General features: G+C 42.1%; 1 protein-coding gene across 6 annotated transcripts; it reads right to left on the bottom strand.

The window, feature by feature from the left end:
• Positions 1-2359: 2359 nt before the first annotated feature.
• On the bottom strand, positions 2360-17315 carry ezh1 (enhancer of zeste 1 polycomb repressive complex 2 subunit). Of its 6 annotated transcripts, none has more exons than XM_073493925.1 (20): positions 16884-17315; positions 15069-15252; positions 14846-14971; positions 14199-14321; positions 13716-13833; positions 12674-12907; positions 11560-11662; positions 11108-11271; positions 10831-10922; positions 10498-10732; positions 9208-9392; positions 7035-7126; positions 6176-6204; positions 5935-6060; positions 4614-4792; positions 4418-4513; positions 4241-4322; positions 4076-4156; positions 3880-3964; positions 2360-3787 (listed from the first exon to the last, which is right to left on the bottom strand). In XM_073493925.1, the coding sequence occupies exons 2-20, from the start codon at positions 15246-15248 to the stop codon at positions 3727-3729; spliced, it is 2391 nt and encodes a 796-aa protein (XP_073350026.1). In that variant the 5' UTR covers positions 15249-15252; positions 16884-17315; the 3' UTR covers positions 2360-3726. The 6 variants fall into 6 exon arrangements, with proteins under 6 accessions (XP_073350026.1, XP_073350028.1, XP_073350024.1 ...); XM_073493927.1 differs by having other exon boundaries at positions 10570-10732; positions 16884-17307; XM_073493924.1 differs by having other exon boundaries at positions 3636-3787; positions 4076-4159; positions 16884-16969.
• Between the last annotated feature and the right edge of the window lie 338 nt (positions 17316-17653).

The raw sequence follows: 17653 nt of genomic DNA, 5'->3' as shown, positions 1-17653 counted from the left end.
CACATGCACACACACAATAACATATGTACAGAGGACCACAAGAGTGTAAATGCTAATATTTTACTTCCAACTCATACTGCTCGAATATTTTTGCATAATGCTGTAGGACAGTAGCCGACCACGCTGTCACCGCTGCTGCTGCTTGTTTAGCTGCTTTCAGTGGAAAGTTTAAAAACTCTACCTGTAGTCTGATGACATTTCCTCCTCTGGGTGGATGAAATTTCATTTGATGTGTGGTGCAACCAAAGCTTAGAGCTTCCATCACTCACCGTGACACTAAAGCACTATTGTGTATGTGACAAAAAAATGGAAAAAAGTGAAACATTTCTAACATATTAGCTATGCATTTGTAGAGCATGAGCGCACTTTGCAGTAACATGCAATAATATGAGCTTTTATCAGCCACCAATAACCTTTATGTCTCGGTTTAATTTGCAGGTGCACAATAATAGCAAGTAGGATGTAATGAGTGTATACGTGAATATATGAATAATGTGTTAAGCGACTTTCTTTTTATTCCTATGGTTTATATGAAACAATTTAAAAACAGTTGAATGGAGTATCTTGAATGTAAATCCTCTGACTCTGTAATGTATGAGCAGACCCCACAGTGAGGACTGAGGTTTTCACTGTGGGCTGCTCAGCACTGAAAGTAAAATCACTCAAGGTAGCTTTTAAGAACGCTCAGGATAACGAAAGTACAGTCCTTGTTCTCTGTAGCACTAAAAAGACCTCCAAACTCAACATTGTTGGTTTCTTCCATTACAGATGGGCAGAGCTGTGCGACATTGTACATTGAACGGATGTACAGTAGATGTAAAAACTGCGATTACTGTAAAGACACGACTTGATGATGATGTATGAAAATGTACAGATTCGGCCAAAACTATATTTTTAAGACTGCTGTGAGAAGATGAATGGTGATGAAGAGTGAGCAAGCAGAGTGAAACTGTTGGTTTGTGATCGACAGAATTGTATGTGTTGTTTGTTAAATGGACAATCACCACTCAAAGTTCATATTAGGCGCAAGCCAACAAACTTGGGTCAAATATGCTTTGTTGCCTATTAGGAAAGAGTCGACTTATGTATTATATAAATGTATACACCTCACTGTACTCATTGGTAAATGGACTATAAACACTCGACGCCTAGCATTGTCACTTCATTCACTATAGTTAATCATGCGTGGTCCCTGGAGCGTGTGTATGTGTGACTGACTGGTTGTTTAGATGTTTGTGTATTCATAGTTTGCCCGCCCAGATACAACCAGCAGACGTTAAAGAATGACTCATTAAAAATACAAACCTGTGCACTGATGCCAACTCACTTATTGTAGTGCACCAACAGTAGAAACAAGGCCTGGATGAAGCTTAGAGCGTTCAGGCATCACGTCTGTGAGGGACAATACAGGCACATTGCATCTGTGCTGAGCTATTCCCAAAGTGTTCATCCTGCATCCTAATGATGAAGGCGAGGGAGTGAATAAAAGGGATTAAGATAAAATGACCAGTAGAGGGAGTAGGTCAGCAGGTTGTTGTTGGCTCAGGCAAGGTATCTGCAGATTTCACAAATAGTGAGATGTTTTGAGTGCTGACTGACATCAGAATGAACTATTAATAATTAAAAAAAGATACAAGCCTAAATTAAGACTTTTTCACACGTTATATGAATCTGCAGATACCCTGTCAACAGTGGTATCATGTATCAAATCAGACGCTAAAGCACCAGAATGAGGCGTAGGCAGGTTACACCAGGTTAGACTTCTCTGCACCGTCCAACTGAATCCTTCTGCAACAAGGACCAGAAAAGATCATTACAGTTGTGTTTGTGATCACACTGAAATTTAGGATTTTTTCTGTTCTTCTGTACGCTCGATTTTGTTTAGTAAAACTCTCACTGTAAATGACCATTACTGTGTAAATCAAGGCCAAACTGTCACCTCAATAAAAAGAAGCTTGAAGGAAATGAAAGCTGTGTGTTTGTGTTATTACCTCCGCCAAGGAGGTTGTGTTTGTCTGTTTATTCGTTGGGTGGTTTGTCAGCAGGATTACACAAAAACTATGATGAAATGAAATGAAATTTAGATGGAGGATGGGTTTTGGCCCAGAATAGACCCCACTTACATTTGGTGCAGATCCGACAAAAGGGACAGATCCAGGAATTTTTTCTCGCTTTGACATATTTCATTAATTTTTCAGGGAATAATTCACTAATCTTGATGAAAAACTTCAGGCGTATTTAAGTGGCTGGTATCTATGAGTGAGTAGTAAAGGGGACCGTTGGGCCTGGCGGAGGTATGAGCTCTACCATTCCAGTTTTAGGTGAGATGCTTTTTGCACACAAGAACCAACACAGCATGTTTTAATGTATAAAGTTAAACTTTTATTTTTATAGGCATACACTGTACATAGCAGTAAACTCCATTTTGTTCATCTCTATTGAGAAAGATCTCATTTCAATGTGGGCTTTAATGTTTTGATAAATGAAAAAAAGAATGAGTAACAAATCTGGACATACACTATAAAAAAATAAAGAAACGATGATAAATGATATTTTACATTCACATGTGGGGGACTTTAATATTTGGTCAAACACTGATAATTTTGCTTTAATGTGGTCACAACCTTGAAAGGGTTTCCTTTAACACATCTGTTTATTATGCGACACATCCACACTGTTTCAGCCTTTTTCTGTGTGGAATCATTTGGCACTTATATATTTATATATATATTTTCCAAAGGAAGACATTTACTGTGTGATTAGTTAATCTTTAAATCATTTCCCTCACAAAGTGTGAAAGCCTCCGGATCATGTAAACATGATGATGTAATGTTTTTTGATGTTGCTCAGAGTACCAATAGAACAGGTTAATGTGTAAAATGAAAAGAGGGATGAGATCTCTTCACCATCATCTACAGGTTACATTCAGTCAGTCGGTTTCTCGTCTGGTTGCCTATTTTTGCAGAACAATGTTATAAATGCACAATAATTTATTTCACCATAAACATGTGGTGGTGATGCTAGCCGCTGAAAGGGTTCAAGGAAGAACGTAACAAGCTGTCAAACCTGCCTCTTCTTCAAAGGTTCCTCTGAAGAACAAGCACTGGGTAACATCACACTACAATACTGAGTGACTGCACGGAGCAGCATCTGACTGAAGCTAATGCTGTGACTAACATGTTTAATGGTTTGTTTATCCAAGAGACAGCACATGCATTTCACTGGTCATCATTAGGTACGATGTAAAAGCTCGCGTTACGTATTGAGAGGTCAAACAAAAAGCCGGTCTATAAGTACAGTAACAAAACTGCTGAGAGAGTAACACACTGTATGATGGGTTATCAAAGCCTCTTTGCTTTGACGAGATGGAACAAAAAGAAAAAAAAAACGTGATCCTCTTGGTGCAGTAAGCGATACGGATTAATAGTATTTCCACTTTAAATAGTTACGTTTCGTAAGCTTGGTGTATACAGTCTTGCAGGTAGGTGGCTGGGTTTGGGCAGATGAGAGGGAGAGCTGACGGCTGTCACTGAGGGAGGTGATGTGGTGTCTGCAGAGCGGGAGCACCTGCAAACAGGAGGGAGGGACTTTCTATTTTTGGAAGTGCAGCAGAGAGGGTGGAGACAGCGACTGTTCAGCTAGATATGACGCTGCAGAGAGGGACAGAAGCACTAGTGGGTGGCTGAAGAGTTCGGGACAGGTTATGGAGGTAGGCTGCAGGTGTAGCTAAGTCATGTCTACCTCCCTCTCTATGCCCACATATTTAAGGGCATCGGCTTGGCTGTATCTGCGGGAGGAAGCAACGAGTTTTAGTTGGTATCAGTGTCTGCAGAAACCAGTAATTCAGACACATGTGCAGCAGCCGGCCTGTGACTCTACCTGTAGTCAAAGAAGAGCTCCTCTCCTTGCAGAATAGCTCGTTTGGCAAAGATTCCAATGCGGTGGTCTCCATTCACCATCACCACTGCAATGGCACACATCAACATCAGCCAACAAAAGAGACAAAATGCAAGAAATTACAGCATTCATAGCAAGAAATTCAAATCCACAGCAAAACAAACCGACTCAGTCTTACCTTTTGCGTAGCAGTTGGGGTTAACTGAATGATTTGCAAAGCGGATTTTGTTCCCCTTTCGTGTGGCATCCACAACAAAGTCTACTGAGAAACAAAGATTGAATCAAGAATTACTTCAAATGCTGTAACAGCGCTATGATTATGACCAGGAGCGGGGATACTTGCCATTGTTCAAGTTGAAAAGGAAGCTAGACATGTATTTGTCATAGATCCTTCCACGTCTGTCTGCCTCATCCTGGGATATCAGCTGCATATGCACACACACAGAAATAGAAAACACTGTAAGCACAACGACTTCAATCAATAAAACTGTTAGAATCTGAGTTCACTGCCAGGACTTGCCTCTCCGCAGTATTCAGAGATAAACTCATTTTTCTGAACTGGTTCTTTGATGAAGGTACCCCATCCAGCGACATCTGATGGAGCCAAAAGCAGGTGCTGACAGAAGGACACCACAAGTCACATGAGTCATCTAGAATAACTAGAATATCAGATTTGTGACATTTAACCATCAAGACCTTCAAGTGTCCTTGTGTACCTTTTTCAGTCCTCTCTGGATGCTGCAGTTCTTGCAGGAGACCCCTTTGCTGTCCCAGTGGTCTGCAGCGCCGCAGGTCATGCACAGATCTGGGTCACACTCCCTCACAGCCAAGTAGCAGGGACACTGTTTAGTGTTGCACTGTGTCTTACACCTGCAGCCTGGGAAGCGGTTCTGGCCTGGAAATCATTTAGACACACAGCTGCTCTGAAAGGGGGACATGCTGAGGACGTTTATGAGCAGCTTGCATGCAGCAATACAGAAATATAAAACATTATATGAGCTGGCAGAACACAATAGGATTATGATAAACAATTCCATCTCAAAATGCAGTTGCTGCACAGAAGCTCGGTGACTGAGTAATGCTGAGAAGCTCATCTGTTAGGGACCTCTGCTGGCAGATATGTTGAAATACAATTTTGCAGGCAGTAACATAACACCCTCCGGGCAGATGAACGGAAGGATCAGGCAAGAAAAACCAAAATGTCTTTCCAGCAGCTTCAGCTTGGGGAGAGCTGTCCATAAGAAGAGCTCAGGGCAGAATTTGTCTTCTCTGTCGTGCCGTTTTAACCTCCCATCCCCAGCCTGTGTGGGTTTTATGTGTCTGTATCATCAAGCGTTGTTTAGCTGGAGCAGTCTGACTCATACTGATGTTGCAGATGATGGTGTATATCAGGCACGGAGCCTGTCACATCCCTTTGATTATTCTCCAGCTCTTTAGAGCACACACATGTGCAACCGGGGGCTGCTTCCTGTTTGGCCCAGACTCTCCTCTGCTACGGGAAAAGGCGAGGTAACAGTCGGGTGAGGAGGAGGGGGGAGAGAAGGTGACTTAACCACAACAGATGAACAAATGAGGCAAAACCATCAAAACTATTGCAAAATGTTTAATTCGACTTATCCTCTTTCTCTGTTGTAAACTCCCTAGAGCAAAAAACAAAATGCATTCCTCCACCATGTGGCCATTTCGGAAAACACAGTTCTGGGTCGCTGCTGCTGCAGCAAATGCCTCATTGTGAACACAGCTCTGTATTAAACAGACACCCACCTATCCCCGCCAGAGGACAGACTCTCCTCTGATCGCTGCCAGAATACTGCAGAATCGTTTCACATTCTGCTGCCCTGCTCTATTGTGGCCTGGCAAAAGGGCTTTGAAGCTACTGAGCGCTTTCAGTGGAAAATGTGGTTATGGCAAAAATGTTTCTTTTAGTATCGCTAGGCGGAGGACGCTTCTTCATGTGGTTTTGTTCGTGTGAGACGAAAGAAGCATGCAGTACAGGAGAGCATGATCTCACAGGTAAATAAGAAAGGTGACACTCACATTCGTGCTCACACTGGCAGAACTTCTCGCAGAAATTCTGGGTCATCACACACGGGCAGGAGCTGTCGCATGGATGGTCGGGGTGATCACATGGCTGGTAGTTGTACACCTGATTGGATGAGTTATCTGGAGCAACAGAGGACAAAACCCTCAGACTGGCACAGCAAGCTGTGCTGTATTTTAGAGGGCATGGTGGAATAACAGAGTAATCAGTGAGTTGAAAATTTTGAGATGAACATACCTTTCTTTAGCTGAATCTTTGCCCATAACCTGCCACATTAAACAAACACAATTGCAAGGTTTACTCTCTAACTCCCCTAACTTGTTCAACACCTATTCTGGTTATGCACATTTCTTTACATCAGTGACAAAACTGTAACAGTAAGACTAAATGCATTATTAGACTAAATACATTATGAGTACTTGCAAAAGTGCAGAATATATTCATCTCTGCATGACTTTGAGGTTTTAAGGTACACACATTCACCATAACTTGTTGCTTATTAGTGTGCGTATTATCTTCATCTTCTTCATCTTCATCTTCATCCGCTTTGTCTGGTGGCAGCAGGCTCAGTACGTATTATTAGTCTCTCTATTATAAAGCAGTTATTAATGCCTTAATCTGCAGGGCCATATTCTGCAACCACTAGGTCATTTCTAGGTCATTTTTCAAGTGTTGTTCATGAATTAATATGCTTTTATCACAATGGGCCTTACAAGCTGGTAGTGCCACAACAATAGTCATACTCCCTTTATAACACTTAATAAATATGGTCCAATCTTATATAACAGGTACAAAACTATAAGAGTTGATAGCGTCAAATGCAAACTCGTGCCGTAGTAGTAGAATATGGTCATGCAGAATAAGGCATTAATAAGCGCTTTGTGATGACTAATAAAGTTAAAAATGCTAATAATAAACATGCTAAAAAGCATCTAGTTAATGGTGAATTTGTGAACCCTAACATGGAGTGTTACACTTTATCTATTCAGAGAAGTTTCACTGAGCGCTAAGCTCTCTTTTGCAAGTGATCATGTTTCAGTCAGTCAGCAAAAGGTGGGCGAGGGAGAGGGAGAGAGAATAAGTGGTGATATCATGCCTGTGTTTCCTTTTCTTCTTTTGGGGCGAGATGCCTCCATCAACCACAGGAACACGATGAATCAGGACCTCCTTCACTGCAAACTCGTACACCTGCGGGAAATGAACAACACATTCCCGGTAATTTCTCACAAATGTACACTACTGTGAGGAAAGTCTGTTCTCTTCACCCTAATTAAGTTGTGTAATGTATTCCCACTCAAGCTGAAAAGCACATCGCCACAAATTACGGCACAGTACATCCTGCTCCCCCCATGCTCTGCTATCAAAACTCCACTGCAGAGGCCAAACATACACATGCATGTGTGTGCGCGTACACACTCAGCCGCTTCTGGCTGCCAAAACCCAGATTTGGCCTCTTCCCTAGGACACAGACATACATAATGATGCAGCTGGTTTCAGCATTTCCACTCAGTTAAGCAGTGGGCGGGGCCCTCTGGTTGCCAGCAGGGCTGTGACAGACAGTTTAGTACAGACTCTGGACTGTACTGTAAGAGGGGCTACGAGGGAAGGATGTAAGGCTGCTTCAACTTGTCTGAAATACTGTGTTAAGATTTGTTTTACCTTTTATTTACTGCGTGCATTGTGCTCTACAGTAAAAAGTTATGAAATCTAATTAAAAAAACTGTAATAATCTCTCTAAACCCCCTCTTGTGTACATGACATAAATCTGTGAATGTCTGAGGCTGAACAACTGCATCATGAGAATATGAGAGACGTCACATCTGGTAAGCATCCTGGTTTATGGTGCCACATGCCATTCTCTCTGTAGTCAGCCCAATTATCCACACCATAAAACCGCAGGCACAGGATGCATGTGTTAGAACGCTTGCACTGACGCAAACGCAACAGGAATCATCGCTATAACTATGATGTCTACTTTATTTCAAAACTACTCTGTATCACTTTCAGAAAGTATTAGTCAGAGTTCATTATTTAACATTGGAAACTACATTTCATAGCTATTAAGGGTAGTAAACAACAGATGCAACAGCAAACAACTCACAATTGATTTTACTGCGAGTGCTGTTCCTCTAAAATTAAAGCCTCATTTCTCAGAAATTGTCTTGCTCCTATTTCCTATTTGTCACCATGCCCTTGTTTTATGTGTGTTCCATTTCTTTTCTCTTCACAATTGTTACATCTATTTCTATCTTTTTTTTTCTCATTCCACCATCTGGTCTTTTAAAGGGGAACTGATTCTGCACATCAAACTCTGTTTACGGGTCTCAGGGAGTATTACTGCATAGGCGAAAAAAAGCTGTACGAAGCCTTTTGTGGCTCCAGCGGCAACAAGAAGGAAAAAATCTGGGAGTGTGGAGTTGGGAAGAAGTGGGTTTACTAGACCTCTGAGGCTCACGGCTCTTGGCTACATTAGCCATTACTAGCATAACAACACTCTGGGAACACTTTACCATGACCATCACTTGATTAAACTTTAGTTAATAGTTATTTGACTGTTAACAATCAACAAAATGCTTCATAAATCAACTACATCAACAATATTTGAAGAAATAACAGTTTTGACATTATGATATGAATGTATTGTGCTGCAAATAAATCTGCTGAAGTTAGCATGCTAACCAGCTAGCCCCGGCCCTTTCGTTATAAAGGTCCTGTGCTAGAAGTGTAAACTCTAACATCCCTCGATTTTCTGTGCTCCTAGTTGCTAGCTGCAAAGCTAACTGAGCTAACTGAGCTAACAGTAGCTACAGTTAGCAACAGTAAAAGATTATTCTGGTCATATGTTGCCCCAAATTGTTTTGATTATGACACCAATACTACTAGGTTTATAAACATACGCTACAACTTTAAAATGGCCATCCAAATAATTTGTAGATGAACTACACAGTTTTTATTCACCAGTATTATAGCAGCTTTACAATAAACTACTGACTTAAGTTCAATTTACTTTAAATGTATCATTAATTAACAATGATGTGTTACCCACGCTTGCAATCCACTTGCATTGTGGGTAATGTTGGCACCAGTTTATGACAAGGAAGAAGAATATACTTTACTATACTATACTATAATACACTATACTATACTATACTATACTATACTGTACTGTATGTAGCAGCTTGGTTAGATTTAAGCCATATTTTGTTGTGCTTTCAATCATTATTAGTCAGTAAGAGATTTTTTTAATTATTAGTTTGTAAACATTTCACCTCCTTGCAGTTCTTTGTACCGATGAGGCGAGCGATGGAGCAGAAGTTGTTGAAATATGTGCCGTGTAGCACCCTGAACAGTGACTCCTCTGCCCCGCTCCACTGGACCACACAGCAAGCTTGCTCTGCACCGTCATCATCCGCTGGACGTAGCTTGGTGGGAGTTTGGCAACGCGAATTCCCCTCTGTTAAACACACACAGACAGAAAAAAAACACTTGAATATCTCTGACTAACCACTCTTGGCAGAATGTTTGTTTCAGATATTTTGAATCTACACACACAAACACTTTTCTATTACTTGGTCTTGGCAAAAGGTTTGTTACACCTTTTTTTCTGCATACACACAATTAATCCTAATTCAACCCTACGTTGACACATATATTACTATTCCTGGGTGTCATTTTTGTGCATCTGCATGTACACACACAGCCACAGGGGACTCTGGGCTTTGATTTCGCTTTTTGGAGATTCAGGACTGATGCTCGTACACCCACAGCTCAAGGCAGAGAGCTGAATGTTGCTTGGCAACAGGCTGAATGCAGCATTGCTGTGGCCACATGCTCCAGCACAGAGTGTCTTTATTAATCTGCTTAACAATCTGTTTTTTCCACATTATCTCAACACGTCCAAGAGAGTTTGCTGAGTCACCGGCTGAGCACGAGCGGTTTCCAAAGCTAACAGAGACTCCAGTGAGGCACTGACGGAGATGAACAACAACCTGAGAGCTCCAGGGGAGGAGAGGACGACAAAGAGCCGGAGGAGATGGCTCTTATTTCCCTCCTGCTGCTCCCCACATGAAGATGTCAACAGAGAGGGGAAAAAACAGAAAAAAAAAAAACACGGTGGGAGGAGGCGGAGAGGGAACAAAGTGTTTATGTTGGGGCTGAAGCATGCAAAACTGATGGCTGGTTTATTATGCTTGGCAAGACGGAGCTGATATTGAGAGGAGATGCAAGAAGAGAAAGGAGAGAGCAGGATATGACTTGAACGCTATAATCTTCAGCCAAATTTCACTTTTCTGAGGGGGCTTTCAGAGAGGGAGGGATCTGGGGGAGGTTATGGTAAATGATGCATTCACTCAGCCATACGGTGACTCAGAAACACATTAAATGACTGTGTCCGTGCTGTGTGAAGCCTCAGAGCTTAAAAACATGAGCAGATCTTTACAATTACGTACTCTAGAGTAGCTGGGAAAATGGGAATCTCAAAACAATAAATAAATAAATACTCAATAAAAACAACAAAGTAAGAAACTGAACCTTTTCCATAACTCCCTTAGTTATCCTACCTAAAGTAGACAAAGCAGATGGCGCTTTCAAAAGTGGCTCCAAACCAATTTCCTGTGAGATCGGACTCCCACCTGAGGAGGAGGTGGTTTCGTGGTCACTGTCGCCCTGTTTGCCTTCCTCAGCAGACTCAGACGGTCCAGGACAGCTGGAGCTGGTGGGACGCGGCTGCCTTCGGCGCCTCCGGGACCTCTGTGATCGTAACATATTCTGATCCACAAACTCTTTAGCCCCTTTCTGCAGGAGAGCACAGGGGATGGGAAAAACAACAAAGAGTTATCAAAAAGATATAACATTCACCACAGCGTACAGAGTGCACTGTGAGCCAGGCATACCTGTAACAGGAAGCAGTCCACACCACATGGTTCGCTCTCCATGTGGATCTCCTTACTCTTCCTCTTGTAAACATTGGGTGAAGCATGGAAAGCTTTACAAACACAAACAAATATGTTTTGACTCTGTTGTACATCAGGGCATTTAGAGACTGTAAGCAATCAATAAAATAAAACATCCGAGGAACAAAAACAGGACATAGTATAATCATAGTGTAATTAATCACAATCTCACTGGAAATAAATAAACAAATCAATTAATACTAAATAAAGACATTACGGTGGAGGAAACAGTCGTATTTGAAGCATCGTCTGCAGAAGAGCGTGTGGAAGGAGTGTAACGACTGCTCCCGCTGCACAGACTTAGCAAAAGGTCCGTCCAGGTTGGGGGTGCAGAGGGGGGGCAGTTTCACCGGGCTGGGGGGCTCCAAGAGGTCCTTGTACCTGTGGAGGTGACAGGATGAGTTTTAGTAGATATATATATATATATATATATCACATGTGTACAGTTCTTTTGCCACAGTATTCTCATTTGAAGTTGGAACTAATGTTTCTTTCAAAGTAAAACTCTTTCAGATGCTGATGCAATGGCTCCTTTGAGTCACAGAGCCTGAGAGGGAGCCTCCATTATTACTTCCCTCCCTGACAGCTCGCGTCGCCATGGTGAACACTAAGCAACGGTCTGTTCAGCATTGTGTTCATAGACCCCTAGTTTCACTGCACTTTTCTTACTTTTCCTTCAGCTCCTCCATGGTGCCCTTGTAAGGAAACATTGAGGCGATGGCTGTAAATATCTTATCGTTGGGGACCTTCTTGCTGCCGGACAGGTCCCTCACTTTGGGAGACAACAGAGAAACAGAGAGTAGGTTACACAAATAACCCTGTTTTGTGCACACATCAGGTTCTGTTACAGATCCACAAATAAAGCTAATGAAATATGTTGATTTAAACATTTTGCAAAGCTACACGTGTTGTCCCAGCGCTCAAGGCCAGTTTGTCCTGCAAACAATTCTCAGTGAAGATCATCGTCGTCACTGTGTAGTTTTCTTTTTTCAGTCTCTTTTATTCATGGACCCTCATAGATGGACGTGTGTGTGTGTGTGTGTGTGTGTACAAGCAGTGGTGTAACTAAGTACTTTTTCTCAAGTACAAATTCAAGGTACTCATACTTTACCTTGGCATTTCCATTTTATACAACTTTGCACTTTATCTCCACGACATCTCAGAGGCAAATATTGTACTTTTTGCACACACACAACTGCCTAACAACTTTAGTTTCTTTTCAACCACGTATCTTCAAATTTGGTGACTTTGAATTTTTCTGATAAACTGAGGATGACATGGTCTTTTATGGGTTGAGACAATTCTCCTACCTCTTAAGATAAATAAACTATTTAAAAACCCTCTAGGATTAGCATGAAAATACATTGTTGCAAAAAACATCATGTTTTTCTGAGTTCATGAAAAGATGAAGCATCTGGGTACTTCTTCCACCACTGTGTACCAGTAGCTGAATGTCTGAATGTGTAATCAGGTGTGCTTGCATTTCACTATCACTAAGTGTGTATACAGCCTAGTTTCCCATAAAGCCTGGTACGAGAGGTCATTAAGTCCTGTAATTAGAGCCAGGCCATATCAGTGTCATGGACAAACAGGTTCCCTCACTCACAGCACCCGTGCGGGGCTACAGAGACAGCTTTAAAGTAAACAATGCCTGTGGCAAGAGCTGCTGTGGCAGGGCGACCTTGTGGCAGCTGTACAGTGTAATGAGAGGAACAGTACCGGCCTTGTTCATGCTACAGCCCTCTTGTTCTCTCAAACAACACACAGCTGAAGACTTGCTCACCCTCAGTTGTGCTCTTCCTCTTCCTCCTGATGAATGCCACTGTACCAGGTTTGGTGTCTTCTGAAGCCTCCACTGAGCTCCTCCTCATCACTCTCTCGTCTTCCTTCTTTCCTGTCACCTCCACCGCCGCCGCCACTGCCGCTACTTCCTCCTCATCCTCCTCCTCGTGGTCAGAGTACTGACTCAAGGCCTCCACCAGCTCCTTAAAGATCTCGTCACTGATGAACCCGCCCTCTGGGAGACAATTAACATGTCAGAGCATAAACATTGCCAATCCATTAAATATTTGTTTTCCACAGGCTTCCAGAAATGCTAAAGGATGACATCAGCTGCATCATCAACATATAATTAAACAAAGTTCCCAAGTGAATGTTGCAGTGATATACATGATGAAAGGGGTCGGATTATGGGATCTGTGGAGACATCTTAAAGGATCAGTTCATCCAAAAATGATAATTCAGTTATTATGTACTCAACCTCATGCTGATGGAGTGCCGGGTGAAGTTTTGTAGTCCTAAAAACATTTCTGGAGCTTCACAGAAAAACAGCGTTGCAGCGTTCTCCTAAACAACTAAATTCGATGGGGACTTCTAAAAAACAGCAGAAAAAAACACCTCATGAAATAGCATGCAGCGCATCCGGCGTAATCCAAGTCTCTGAAAGCCTCGAGATGACTGATTTGAAAAGACATTACACACACCAATGTGCACTCACTTCAAATGGGAAACACGCTAATGCTTTTAGCTTAGTCGCTAAACTTAAGCTTTTTAAAAAGGGTGCAAATAATGTCTTTTCAAATCAATTTGGGATCTCCAGAGACTTAGTATTGAGCCATTTTATGATTTTTTTCACCATTTTTTAAAATGTTTTGTCCCCATCTTCATCTGTTGTTTGGAAGAAGGCTGCAACGCCCCGGAAATGTTTTGTGGACTACGAAGGCTCGCTCAACTTCCTACGGCATGGGGGTCAGTAGGTATTGACTTAAATCTTTATTTCTGGTTGAAATAATCCTTTAAAGGGACAGAGGATTCAACAGGCTCACCTCTGTCTCCATGGACACCATCGTAGTTGTCGATGAGCTCTTCCAGGAAGGCCTCGTCCTGTTCCAGCACCTCGTCGCCCATGTACGGGATGTTGTGAAGGAAGGTCTCATCCTCGACCTAAGAAACAAAAAATACTGTTCGCAAATTGTTCACATAATGTTCACACAGTCCTGCCTCACATTCCAACAAATATACACAAACGGACTGGAAATAATAAAATTAATGTAAACCAAAGGGAAAGAACATGCTTTGAGCTTGATGACATGTGTTCTTGAGCTCATACAACTGGTTTAGATGTTCCATAAACCCACAACTGGTATAATTGAATAAACTCATACAATGTCATGTTCGTTTCCATTGAACACATGAGAATCTTCAAAATTGGAATCAGGTGAATGAGCCAAACCTTATATAAGAGCTGTCTGTACCTGTAATAACACTATAATCGCATCACCCACAACATAATATGGTTTATTTAATACCATGAAGTTGTGCTGCAGAGGCGACCAGGAGTACATGAAGGGGATTCCTGCCACCGTTGACAGCGGTCTCATGGCGATGGCTTGGCCTTTGAATCCTGGGAAGCCAAACTCCACTGTACACATCTGTAAGAGCACCAGAGTCGAGGTGGCGTTGACAAGACAACAGAACATTCCTCAACATTATTGGTATATTTCATAACTATATAATCGGATACCCATGCTGCTCAACCCCCAGCAGGGAATATAAACCCATGAAACACAATAAAGTGGACCCTGACAGCATGTGGAAAGAGAAAAAGATGCTGTTATGTCCTCACTAGCTCCCACAGGGCCAAAGACCACTTCAGGCTGGCATGTGATCCAATTCTGGCACACTGCCTTTGTCCTGAGATATTTTAGTAACACCTGACAGCCAGGTGGTAATCAGAGCATAACACTGGGGCTGGTGAAGAGGACGCGACGTGATGGACATGAGGAGTTTTTCTCACGATGCATTCACACAGTAATAATAGATCGGATTACTAGTTCAGCAGGAAAATGAAGACAGTGCCGACAAGATGGTATGTAAAGTGATGTGTTGCAATGGTTATTATTTTACTCTATACAGTACACCACACACACACGCACACACGCACACACACACACACCTTCTTGTTGGCCAGAGCTCCACTGGAAGTTGACAGAGGGATGGACTGAATCCTGAGCCTGGACCACTCTGCATTCAGGAGGTTTGTCTGCTGCTCAATCTTCTGCCTGTTGGACATGAAGAGGGTCTACAAACAAACAAACAAACAAACAGAACAGAGAGCATGTCACACAGCCCCCCACACATTTTTATAAGCAGAACTGTCAATAATTGAGTCGACCCACCTTGACCTCCTCTGCTTTTTTAAGGCGTTTTAATTGGCGAAGCCGCATATACTCAGACTTGACCCTCCGTCTCCACTCTAGCAGGCTGCGGGAGGGTGCAAAGGAGGAAGGCTGAGGTCTTGGGGTTGGTGGGGCAGCACCCGTGCCAGGGGCTGAAGCTGCAGCAGCTGTTTCCTCCATGACTCTTTAAAAAGACAGAGAAGCTATGTGGAAAACCAGTCCAAAACAGGGTAGATACTGCTGTCAACTTAAAGGTGTAATTTGTAGAATATGGCTAGAATTCAATGGTTGATCCAAAAATATAAGGGGCAGCGCCTCTTGCAGTACAAAGTATCATTACGGAACAAGATGGACCCTGGCTAGCCTGGTTAGCATGTCAGTATCTCTGCAACACAATACATGGGCGTCTTTGACATAACCCCAACACTGTTGTTTCTTCACATTCTGTTGATAATGTTCGGTCATTTTTTTTAATGTTTTAGACTAAAGTTCTGACCACATCTTACAAATTGACCCGTTAAGACCAATTTAGATCCCAAAAAAGTGCATCAGAAGAATGAGCCGTACTGTAACAAGTACCCAAAGGTCATGGTTGAGTAAAAGTAAAGATATTTACTATCATATATAGTTCTAATATCGCTTTAGTAAAAGTGAAAGTCACCCTTATGAAACGTACTTGACTCAAGTATCTGATATTAAATGTACATAAGTATCAAGAGTACAGTAAGAGTTCATTATACTTCTATTATACATTATTAGTTCATTACACATGTATGCATATAAAGTTATCAAATAGATGTAGTGGAGTAAAAGTATAAAGAGGCAGAAAACTGAAATACTCAAGTAAAGTACAATTATCTCAAAATGATACTTAAGTACAATACTTGAGTAAATGTACTTAGTTACATTCCATCACTGAGAATGAGTGCATTTTTGGGAAAAAAATAGTTTTTCAGTCATTTCAAGCAATATTCCTGCAAGGCTTTACAAAGTGTGAGTGTTTAGTGAACTATCTGCACCTCCTCTTATATCATGATCATTCTCAAGACTACAGCTAACAGTTACATACTCACAATTCACACTTTTGGTTATATAGTGTGTTGTTAGACCACTTTAGGCCTGTGAGCCTTTTACTACTACGCACAGTAAACGCTTCACACAGAGACATGAAACTTCCCCATTCAGCCTCACTTGTAGTCTATCTGAAAGAGTGCCCCCCTCTGTTGGCAAAACAAAACTGACATTAAATGTAGAAAAATGCCTTCCGCACGGGTGCTTTAAACTGCTGAGGGCTGGACTGCTTTTCTCAGCCATCGATGGCTTCCTGCCCAAACACACACACTTGAACAAACACACTCATCACGTATGCACAAAATAAGTAAAGTCTCCATGAATTTTAACAGCACGGGGCATCCACATTGCTCACGAGTGGGCGTGCCTCTTCAGAAAAAAAAAAGCAATATGAAGCGGAGCAGAAAAGTGCGTAGTACAGTTTTTCTGTGTTTCATAACCACGTTAGTGTACATCAAGTTCCCTGTCTGAGCTAAAGCACAACCAAAAATGAGTACAAAGCCAAAACTGAGCTCGGGAAACTGCCACAGTGCATTTTTTTTCCTCCCTGGACTGCGAGTCGTGCACACGTTTCAGCCACAGCTATGAAGTGCGCTACGTCCTGTAGCTGCAGTCCCGTTCAGACGGAGCTACACAGTATCCATTTAAATGTGGGGATACTTTAAAGACACAATGACAGCACGTTATTCTGGCGGACGCGTGTGCACGTCTACCTCTACAGCCAGTGTCGCAGTTATTAAATACCTTCAAATCCACGTCTTGCGTCCTATTTGTTGCGACAGGAGCCCGCAACGCGATCGAGTCCCCTGTCTGTCTCTCGTTTTTTTTTTCTCTTTTTTTCTCTTTTTTTTTTTAAATAGTAGAGAGATCCGGAGCAATTAAAGGCTTTCTCTGCTATGGATCTGACGCAGATATCGTCTTCGCACGGCGAGGGGATCTCAGAGAAATCCCTACGTTATCCATGGGCATGGTGCTGGAGGTTGTTGTTGTTGTAGCTTACAAATAGCTGCGCACTTGGCTTGGTTGAGCCAACCCGAGCAGGAGGGTGACGTCTTTATTATGATCACAGCCTTTTCCTAGCAGAGGAGGATTTATGACTATTCTGCGTCCTGGGAATAAAAAGTAGCGTGGAGCAGCCACGGCACAGCCATTTACACGCGCACACAGGAACTGATGCAACTGTGCTGAGTGCGAGGGCGCCGTTCAAAATGCGTGAGGGCATCACACTCACATGGGCACGTTTAAAGTAAATACATGGAGCGATCTCACAGGAGTGTTGTATTGATTTTTTTTAAATTTTTTTTAAAATTTTCTTTTAAATTAATATAATAAACAAATAGACTGCAGGCGAACCCGGCACACATATTCACATAACACGACTAGTTGCAGCGTGTGCAGCTAAAATAAACTGTCTAATTAATGAATGAGGTGAATTTAATTATTAGGTGAAAACAAACTCGACAGTGGAGTTCAATCGGGTGGAAAACATTTCAGATGTTGTTCTGCTCTCCTCC

Source organism: Pagrus major, chromosome 23 (genome assembly GCF_040436345.1).
Source record: "Pagrus major chromosome 23, Pma_NU_1.0".
NCBI lineage: Eukaryota > Metazoa > Chordata > Actinopteri > Spariformes > Sparidae > Pagrus > Pagrus major.
Note: the sequence above shows the minus strand (reverse complement) of the source record. Positions and strands in the feature narration are given on the sequence as shown.